General features: G+C 42.6%; 1 protein-coding gene across 1 annotated transcript in view; it reads left to right on the top strand.

Annotated features, from left to right (window-relative positions):
- The window catches only part of RTTN (rotatin), a 177,003-nt gene that overhangs the window by 49,914 nt on the left and 116,404 nt on the right, over positions 1 to 10,685 (top strand). The window contains exons 10-16 of the mRNA XM_019634351.1: positions 1,096 to 1,221; positions 1,748 to 1,864; positions 2,814 to 2,953; positions 5,725 to 5,896; positions 7,244 to 7,343; positions 9,459 to 9,547; positions 9,942 to 10,059. Of these exons, the coding sequence (XP_019489896.1) occupies positions 1,096 to 1,221; positions 1,748 to 1,864; positions 2,814 to 2,953; positions 5,725 to 5,896; positions 7,244 to 7,343; positions 9,459 to 9,547; positions 9,942 to 10,059 (862 nt within the window). The remainder of the gene's footprint in view (positions 1 to 1,095; positions 1,222 to 1,747; positions 1,865 to 2,813; positions 2,954 to 5,724; positions 5,897 to 7,243; positions 7,344 to 9,458; positions 9,548 to 9,941; positions 10,060 to 10,685) is intronic.

Below are 10,685 nucleotides of genomic sequence, written 5' to 3'. Positions count from 1 at the left end.
CTTGTTTAGTACTCTTTAATCTGAAGATTCATGTCTGCCCTCATTTCTGGATAATTCTCAGTCATTATTTCTCTTAACCTTGCCATTCTCTTCCAGTGGAACTCTTGTTAGATCTATCTCAGATCTTTTTATTTTACCTTTTGTGTCTTTTATTCCCTCTTTTATATTTTCCAGATCATTTTTTTCTTTGTTTGGATGGAATTCCTCAGTGCTGTCATTAAGTACACTAATTATTTCCTCAGCTATGTTTAATTTGCTTTTTAAAAATTGTGGTAAAATATACATAACATACAATTTACCTTTTTAACCATTTTTAAGTGTACGGTTAAGTGGCATTAAGTACATTCACATTGTGTGCAACCATCAATATTATTCCTCTCCAGAACCTTTTCATTTATCAAAACTGAAACTGTAGCCGTTAAACAACAGCTCCTCATTACCCTTTCCCCATGTCCTGACAATCACCATCCTACCTTCTGTCTGCATTTGACTATTATAGGTATCTTGTATAAATGGAATCATAGAAGTCTGTCTTTTTGTGTCTGGTTTATTTCACTTAATATAATATCTTCAAGGTTCATCCATGTTATAGCATAGATCAGAATTGCATTTCATTTTAAGGCCAAATAATATTTTATTGTATGTATATACCACATTTTGTTTATCCAGTCATCTGTTGATGGACATATAGGTGTTTCCATCTTTTGGGTATTATGAGCAATGCTTCTATGAACATGGGTGTACAAATGTCTGAGTTCCTGCTCTAATTTTTTGGGGTATGTAGTTTATTATGTTATGTATTTCCTTTATGTCTGTCATTATGAACAACTTGAAGATAGTTGATTGTCTCAGCAGTTTGGTTATTTCTCTTATCAAAACTCTGCTTGTTGGCAGAAAGTTACATAAGTCACATCTCATGCAGACTCAAAAACTGTTAGGCAAGAAAATCTTTTCGTCCTCTCGAGGTGAAAGAAAAGTTTCAATGAAGTCAAAACTAAAATTGGAGTTGAATTATAAACAGAAGAAAGAGGAAGGAATTCTTTCAAAAAAAATCAGTGACAGTGATTTTGAAAACCTTTTTGTTTTATTTTTCAGGAATGTTTAGGTGTCCATAATGTCAGTAAACCTGTGTCTTCACTTTGTAATGGAATACATTTTCTACTTCACTCAAAAGTTCTGTATGAAATCTCTGCATTTGGCATTCAAGAGCCCAAAAATGAGGTATGGCTTGTTCAAAATAAGTGCCCAAAACTGCGTAATTCTTTAGATACTCAGCTAAATCAAGGTAATATCCTAATATAATTAGATAATATGATGAGAAATGGAAAAGAAACTTGTCTTTGATGTATGGGTTCAGTTGAGGTGTTTATTTAAATAAAAAGAAATGTTAAAGAAAAGGTGAGAATCAAAATACAGGTCATACTTGTTCTCAAAGAATTCAGATAAAACTGTTTACTGATGTTTTTCATCTAGTACATAGAAAACTGTATGGTAGTTGTAATAAGCAGGTTATGTGATTAAGTGACATTTTCATTCAGTGAAGAATATACCCTAAAGGTAAAAACAGGAAATCATTAAGCAGGGGAGACTGGCTGGGGGCAGGATGTCAGAGGGCGTTACGGAAACATGAACATTTGAAGGAAGAGATGTTAATTACGGTAGCTTCCCAGATTTTGTATGATGTTACAGGTACGTAAGCTGACTTGGGGACGCCTCGTTTTGTTGGTTGTTGCGTGTCGTTGAGCAGGTGAATGCTGCTGCCAAGGCCATCCTGCTGTACCTCCTGCAGGGACGGTTGATGATGACAGCGCAGACCTGGACCAAGTTCATCGAGGCGCTCTGCCCTGTCATTCCAGTGCTTCAGGTAGCTGGGTGGGTCCCCGGGTGCGACACCATTCATCGTCGGTGAGGTGAAGGGTTTCAGCGCTGCCCAGCGGAGCTGGCCTGTTGGAGCGAAGCCGTGAAGGCACCCTGGCTGAGTGAACAGGCAGTGGGTGGCTGTCGTGTTTCTGGCGGAAGGTCACACCAGGGTCGCTGATTTGTGTGCACCTTATACCTGGGTGGGAGGTTAAGCAGTGTGCGCGGGCGTTTAGCAGCGACTGGAAGGTAGAACTCAACCTTACATGAATGCTTTCAGGCAAAGCTAGCAGTGCTTTTTAAGCAGCCGTTCCATAACTGAATGTGCTTCGATAATTCTGTCCATGCATCTATGTGACTAGAGTGATCCTTTGATTAATAAGCTCTTGGAGGAAACACAGCATTTTCATCGGTTCTTCTGGGCGCTAGAGGAATGCGGGAGGTCAGGTGTCGTCGTCGTCCCCCCGCCCCCCCACTCCTCCCCTCCCAATGAGAAGGCGGAGGAGGGGAACTCCATTACAGCAGCCGTCGGAACCTTAGGCAAGCCGGGCCTCTCGCCCTGATGCCCACGCGGCTCAGCTCCACGCGGCTGCGTCTGGAACACGCCGCCTTTGTGCTGTGGGGTCGGGTCTGCAGATGTGGGGTCGGGTCTGCAGATGCGGGAAGTGCCTCACTAGGGAAGGTGCCACCACTGGAATCTCAGAAAATAGAAAAATTGGCAAGTGTCAAGAGAGTAGCATGCTTTCCTGAAGTTCTTCATGATTATTTTCTAAATACGGTTGTAGGCAGGTTTCCTACCTCATGTAGGCTAATATTTTGAAAAGTGATTTTTCAACTGAATTGAGAGAAATTTGGGAGTTGCCTGACTAGTGAATACAAATCTTATTTTCAAGTTAAGAAGTGAAGAAATAATGTATCAGATGAAACGGTGTTTTGTGTTTGTTGAAACCTGTTAGGGCTACGCTGACACAGAAGACCCTTTGGGTAATTGCATTCTCCTTCTAAGCAAAGCGAGTTCTGAGGGCGGCGAGGGCGTCCTCCCCTGGAACACCCGGTTGAAGTCCATGCTGCGACTCCTGCTGGTGAAGAAGCCGTCGTAAGTACAGCGGCGTCTTCTGAGTGTACGAGTGATGGCCGCAGGTGTGGCCGTTCTGTCCACCTGAGACGGTGGAAGTGCAGACGGCAAAGGGAAGTGAGTCTCCACTCAGACAGGAGAGGACACCAGTGCGTGAGGTTGTAACAGATGCGGGGCTTTGAACGCTTTCCTGCCACACGTCTGCGTCCGCCAGCCCGGCGGTGAGACCAGTGGGAGCTGCAGCAGGGCCAAGTGGGGTTCGGGGGCGCTGTGGGCAGGTGGGGAGCCAGGGGATCAACAGCGCAAAATTACAGAGCATTGGACTTGGCTCCACTCTTTAGAAGTTGTTAGCCTCCTGAGATCTTTTTCTAAACATTTGTTCCAAAAATTAAGTTTTTCATGAGAGGCGGTGGACCAGTTGCCTCATGTCCCAGCGTATGTGGGTATCTTGACCTCGCCTGGCTTGTCCTCTTATTTGAGGAAACTGAAAAAGTGTCCGTTCCTCCCCCGTGAGTGTGCGTCAGCATTCTCTAACTTTAGGGAGAAGCATGCAGTCTCCCTTCCCTCCTGGTCCATGCAGCCCGAGTGCTCTCTGCGGCTCTCCGTGGGGCACAGTGGCCAGCGTTGCCCTCCCTGAGGGGAGAAAGAAAGCTTCGAGTCCAGAAGGACAAGCAGTGACGAAGAGGAAGACCCGGGTGGCGAGGTTCGGAGGAGCACACAGTGTTCTTCTGGCAACGGACAGTTTAGATCTCCCCAGACCTCGCATCAGGATAACTCAGCGGCCTATTTATAAATAGATGCCTGGACCGAAAAAAAGGAAGTAGGTGGAAATAAAACCATCAGACAGCAGAAGGAGGAAAGCTGAAAGAAGGGACTGAGAGCCCCTGTGCAGTGTGGAGCACAGCTACGGGCAGCGAGGAAGCAGCGGGGCAGGTGGGGGAGTGTCTCCACTCCCGGGGCCTGGCCGCCTCCACGCGGGCCCCGGAGGCCCCGGGTGGCACCTGCAGCGAGGGGCTAGTACTTCCTACCCGAAATTTGGTGATGGAGTACAGTCGAAGTTAGTTTCCTGTTCACCTTTGGGGGCCCAAGGTAAAAACAGACATTGGTATCAGGCAGGACGTTCCAGGGACTTGGCGATCCCCTGCCGGGAGCTGAGGGCGAGGCCAGACCTCTCTTTGGGCAAGACTCTATTACATGGAATGATGACAATATGGATTCTGTATTTGTTTTTATTTGATTAATTCTCCCTCATCCCACCAGACCATACACTCCATCAGACAGGAACCCTGTCCACTGGCTAATCTTTACATCGTCAGCACTGCAGAGAGTACCTTGGACATAAATATGCTCAAAACATAGTCGTTGAAAGAAATAGGTGTAGAGGAATAACCGGCCTCTGGTGCCTTAGGCTAAACCTAAAAAGATGCTAAATTTGCATACCAGAAGGGGAGATGGGTAAATACATGCTTTATATATCCCACTCTAGCTGTCTTAAGAGTGGTGGTGGCTGTCCCTAAACTGACAACCCCAGATTTTAATACGGAGAGCTTTGGCTTATAATGAAAGGAGCAAAGGAAAAGCATATGTAGGTGTTAGCTGCTCTGAGCTTGCAGGAGGCAACAGCAAATGGGAGAGGGAGACATCTGCCTGACCCCTCACACCATCGTGGAGTAAATATTAGTCCTGCGAAGTTGATATTAATAATACTATAGTAAATTCCTGCTTAGATTTTGGTCACACTTATTAAGTGTCTACTGTGTACCTAGGAGCCGTGATTGGCTGTGGGAACAGCAGCACACAGAGCAGACAGGCCCTGCCCTTCCTGAATTGGGCACACAATTCAGAAGAGAGAGCTTATCAGTTATACTCCAGTAATTGCTGTAAAGCGAGACCAGTGTTATGATGGGAGGCTTCCTAACAGCGTTATGATAGGGCGGCAGGACACAGCAAGGTGACCCAGTGGTGGCGAGGCGGGGGGCCTCCCTGGGGATGCAGGGTTTAATTGCTGTCTTATACTAAGACGTGGAACTTGGATTATCCCTTAAAATTTGCCCAGTTTCCATGTAGTTCAAGAACCTGCCAGAGGAGTGACAGGTGACTGGTTCTCAGTAGCTTCCAGCTCAGGGCTCTTCGTCCACTTGATGGGTTTTCTGTGTTTCCATTTCATTGTCTCATGTTGTGCAGTATTTAATCTTTTTTTGAAATCTCCCACCTTGCACTCAAGTGACCTTAATCCTGATCCATTCCAGATAAAATAGAATTTTGATGGGAATCAAAAGTGTTTCCATTTTCATATTTGAGAGAATCTGTTTGACCCCTAATGTAACATTTTTATACATTGTTGTGATATCACACTTCGGTTATCAGTGTGATCACTCCCCGGAGGTTGAGCCTCATGTTTAGACTCTGTTCATGGACCTGTGGTAATTTTTATGATTGATACAGATCAGTAGGCTTGGAGTCAGGAGTTACAGATTGAGTTTGCAGGGTGACTTATTGAAGTTCACAGTTATACTGTGAGGTTGACAGTCTCAGTGAGCCTGTCTCTTCATTTGTAACTACTGATTATTCTTTAGTCCTGATGTTTATTTATAAATGTAAAACTGAAAGAATAATTGTAGTTATGTACTAAATATTTTAATAGAAAGAGTAAAATCTTATCTGTAATGTTAGTATAAGTATGGCTAATTATTGTGTTGATAATGTAATTAAGTTGCTGTGATGATAGGGCTTTATAATGTATAGACATTTGTATATTACAGAATGCTGACTTACATCCTTTGTTCCTTCAGGGTCCGTTCGCTGGCGTTGAAGCTTCTAGCATGTCACCTCACAGGGGAGGAAGGGGCTGACAGAAAGCGCCCTTCCATCGATGCCAGAGTTCTCTCCCGAGTTATTAATTTATTCATTGTGAAAAAGCCTATAGAACTCAAATTGGATGACAGAAGAGAACTGATTATTAAGGTGACTGTAACTTTTGAGTTTATACTGTGTGGTTGTTTGATAGGTTTGTGTATCATGTACCTTCTGCTCCATCCTTCAGTGGGTGTATGTACAGCGAGGGGGGGACATGGGCGCTTCGAGTCTGGTCACTCAGGGCTGGTTTGAAATTGTGCTCTGGATACATTGATACATTGAACAGCTATTTCTTGAGTGCCTGCTATGTGCCAGGCGCTGTGACCCTTTTCATTTAGTGTATACGCTGGACATGCAGTTCCTTTGAACAGTATCTGAAGTTCAACATAAGGCTAATCTAGTGGGAAGAAATTCTGTGATGACTCTTAAAAAATACATATCACTGACGTAAAACTATTGGGGACTCTTCTTGTTCTTATGTTGGCAATTGCCTAAAACAGCGAAAAAGACAAAGTTCCTATGCCAAAAGTTTTCAGCCTCTTCGCTATGAGCAGAAAACCAGAATCCGGGGGCAAAGGCAGTTTCTCTGAGGTGTAGAGCAGCCCCAGACTGTGGCGGTGCTGTGCAACCTCCCGGAACACAGCGGCTTTTTAAAAACGGGAAATGCATCAGTGAGCTTCTGCCCCAATGTCTGGGGCCCTGTGATGGCCTTGGCAGGAGGGAGGACTGCCGAACCTTACCCCAGCCACGTGCCAGGTCCTGCTGGGGACTCCCTGCACGCTAACCACTGGCCGTCACTCCTGTGCCCTCTGTGTGGCAGAGCGGAAGGGGGGTGTTCTAGAACTGTCCCGTGAATCCGTGTTAGGGCTTGCAGATGGCAGTGGGGGAGGGGGAAGCAGGAATGTGGTGTTTGGTGTTCTCTTCTCCCCTTTCCCCCTGAGCTTTGTCACCTCAGGCGCTGCCCTGGCATGAACTGACAGCCAGGGACTGGTATTGGGAGTGGCTTTGTTGGCGTGCTGGCAGCAGGTCCTAGAGAGCTTCTGCTTCGTGGTCTCTAAGAGGGAGGAAAGGGAGAGAGCCAAGGGCGTCCCAGTGGTCGTCTCTGGGAGCATCAGAAAAGACCCTGTCACATGTCTGGGGTGCTGGTGTCAGGGCTGTGTGGCGCACTCTGCAGGGATGTCCCCCGGAAGCTGTGCAGGTGCTCGTGGCTTATGGGTGACTGCCTAGGAAAATAGACATCAGCAGAGGCTCATTTGACACAACGGCTCTTTGTTTTAGGTCCTAAGTTCCTCCCTGACCTAGCACATCGTTGTTGCAAGTTTATATGTAAACGTATCAGTTACTTAAGTAAGTTAACTTTTTGAGCTTTTCTTCTTAAGGTGTGAACTGTGTGTATAAAATTTTATTGGGAAATTGGAAGTAAATGAAAAACATTATTTTGTTTTTTATTTGCAGTTGGAGACTGTTGAAAAGGTGTATGAAATCTTTATCTCAGATGACATTGACCGTGTTTTGAGAAAGTCAGCTGCAGAACAGTTAGCTGTGATTATGCAAGGTAATGTCTTCTGAAACGGTTGCTGAACTGTTGATAATGGGAGTTTAGATTGCTGTGTAGCAGTGTCAGGGGGGCAAGCCAGGGTTTGTGGGCCAGATCCGGCCTGTGGCCAGTCTTTCTTTATAGCTCGTGTGTTAAGAATGGTTTTTACATTTTTAAAGAGTTGTTAAAAAAAACCAAAACATAATGTTCTCTAGGTCCTTCCATATCGTTGCAAATGGTACAATTTCATTCTTCTTTATAGCTGTGTCAGTGTACCACAGTTTCTTAATCCAGTCGTCTACCAAGGGGCATTTCGATTATTTCCAAGTCTTGGCTATTGTAAACAGCGCTGCAATGAAAACAGGGGTGCACATATTTTTCCGAATTAGTGTCTTGGGTTTTTCTGGTAAATACCTAAGAGTGGAACTGCTGGGTCATAAGGTAGTTTTGTACACCTGAAAATAATAATAATAATAATAATAATAATAATAATAATAATAATAATAAACAAAACAAAAAAACAAAACAAAACCAGAAACAAAAAGTATGTGACAAAGACCATCTATGGCCAGGAGAGCTGAACCCGTTTAGTATCTAGATCCTTACAGAAAAAGTTTGTTGACTCCTGGTCTGCATTATCATTATTTGACCTGTAGACTGTCATTTGATAGAATTAACTTCCTTCTAAAATATTGATATAATTCTAACAGTAAATTGCATGTTCCTTTCTCAGTTTACCTAGTACATGTTTTCAGTTTGATCCATCTTGCTTAGAGAAATCAATCAAACAGTACTTTGTGGGTGGGTAAAATAAAAAGAATGTACTGTAGCTATGTATTTTCTTTAAAGGCTTATTTTTTTTAATTAAAGTTTATTGGGGTGACAATTGTTAGCAAAGTTACATCCACGTAAGGTGTACAATTTTGTAATACATCATATATATAGATATATATATAGATATATATAGATATATATAGATATATATCACATTGTGTGTTCACCACCCAGAGTCAGTTCTTACATCACCATATATTTGACCCCCTTTAACCTCTTCTACCACCCCCTCCCCCTTTACCCTCTGGTAACCACTAAACTGTAGTCTGTGTCTATGAGTCCTGTCTCTATTTGTTGGGTTTTTTTTTTTTCTTTTGTTGTTTTCAGTTTTATATACCACATATTAGTGAAATCATATGGTTCTCTACTTTTTCTGTCTGACTTATTTCGCTTAGCATTATAACCTCAAGCATTATAACATCCATGTTGTCACAAATGGCACTATTTCATGTTTTCTTATGGCAGAGTAGTGTTCCATTGTGTATTTATACCACAACTTCTTTATCCAGTCACCTTCGAAGGGCACTGGTTGTTGCCATGTCTTGGCCGCCGTAAATATAGCTGCAGTGAGCATCGAAGGATATATACTTTTACAAAATCCCATTCATGAGGGGCTCCACCCTCGTGACCTAACCACCACCCAAAGGCCCCACCTCCTAATAGCATCATGTTGGAGATTAGGTTTCTGTATATGAATTTCGGGGGGCCATAAACATTCAGTCCTTAGCAATGTGCACATACACGTACCGGTATATGCTTATAAAAAGAATTCGTATTCTTTAGAAGTATAGAGCGTATGTTACAATCCCCCCCCCCTTTTTTTTTTGCTACTAACAGTTTGAGGTTAGAGATCTTTTAGTAACAGAAGTATGATCATGTTGCAAATCATACGCGTATTTACACATTAACTTGTGGAGAATTCTAAATATTTTGAGGTGATGAATTTAGAAAAGAGAAGAATTGTTGATGAAACAATATAAAGAAAGTAATGTCATGTACAAATAAAAGGATTCATTTGTATGCATAAAATTTGAGTCCTTTCCAGAGTCTGAACTAGTTCATTTTTCTTTTTTAAACAGTTTTATTATTTACATTGCAGGAGTAAGATGCGCTTGTTACTTAAAAGTTTTCAAATTGTTGAGATGTATATTAAGTAAAAAGTTTAAAGTTTTATCCTCTAATTTCATCATCAGGTATAACTATTTTTAATAGTTTGAAAATTATGTGGATATCTGTTCTGTATTTTTAAAGCAACAGAAAATGTTCTTTAACTTTTAGTAACTTTTTTTTTGTCTACAGATATTAAAATGCATGCTGTGGTGAAAAAGTTATGCTTAATTGACAAGATAATTGAGTATTTAAATGAATGTGTGGGTCAGGATGGTGAGGTAAGACTAATGTGTATCTGAACATACTTTTACAGATTGGTATTTTTATTAATCAGATCTGAAAGTGAATGCAGCCGAATTTGGGTAAGTACTGGGCCGTTTAAATCCTGAATAACACCCAGTGCCTTGTTCATTTTTTATTTCTAAGAGTAGGTCTCTGGTAAAGGAAAACTAATCGTAACATTTCTACAAAATGTGTAAGCAGATGTATATACAAAGCTTATTTTCTCATAATTCTTAATATTTATTTGCATTTTTGTTTCACACGGTTTTGATAAAGAGCATACCATTTAGAATAAGACTATGATAAGAATGTAATATACAGACACCGGAGCGTATTTCGTCTCACCTTAGAACTGCTGAAAATGGAATAACACTGTTCCCTCCCGGCCAGGCTGCGGAGTGCCTGATCCAGCCGAGCCTCACGCTCCTGAGGAAAGTCCTTTGTGCCGACCCGGACGCGCGTGCTTCCCTCTCACAGCAGCCTTCCCTCCTGACCCTGTTATTCAGAGGTGAGTAAAACACGTTCTGCTAATGCAGCCAGCCTGGAGCCTTCAGAGCTTTAACTGCAGGTAACAGTTATTCTCCATTTTACTAACAGAACAGCCAAGTTTTTTAGTCACTAAAAACCCCATTGTGGTAGAATATGTTTAACACTTTTGCGGAAGTTTCCTGATACTCCTCTTAACTGAGGAGACCTTTGAGCTGAGACAGGCTGAAGCCTCGCTGTGCTCGGTGCCCTGATGGAGCTAGTCTGGTGCTCAGTTCACTATGGTCTCTAACGAGCAGAGCTGCAGCTGCCGTCCTTACTGCCTTCTTCCCAGCGTGTTTCCTCATTCTTGGTTTGCTTGTGCCTTTATGTCCTGACCCTTTGGTGTGATACCTGATTCTGTTGTTCAGCGGGCCCCAAGAGTAGACCCAGCCTGTGAGGGGTGGGGGCTGGGCCAAACTGAATGACTCGGAGCATTTATTTATTACATTTTATGAAGTACGATTTAAAAAAAAAAAAACAACCCCATTTGGTTTGGATGTAATTTAGTAATGTGTTAAGATGGAAAAATTCCATGTAATTTTGTTATCTTTTTCTTCTCTTCTAATTAAATATTCTACAAGAGACATCTTGATCAAAGATCTCCAT

This window comes from Hipposideros armiger, unplaced genomic scaffold (genome assembly GCF_001890085.2).
Source record: "Hipposideros armiger isolate ML-2016 unplaced genomic scaffold, ASM189008v1 scaffold_1593, whole genome shotgun sequence".
NCBI lineage: Eukaryota > Metazoa > Chordata > Mammalia > Chiroptera > Hipposideridae > Hipposideros > Hipposideros armiger.
This window is presented reverse-complemented; position numbering and strand designations above follow the sequence as displayed.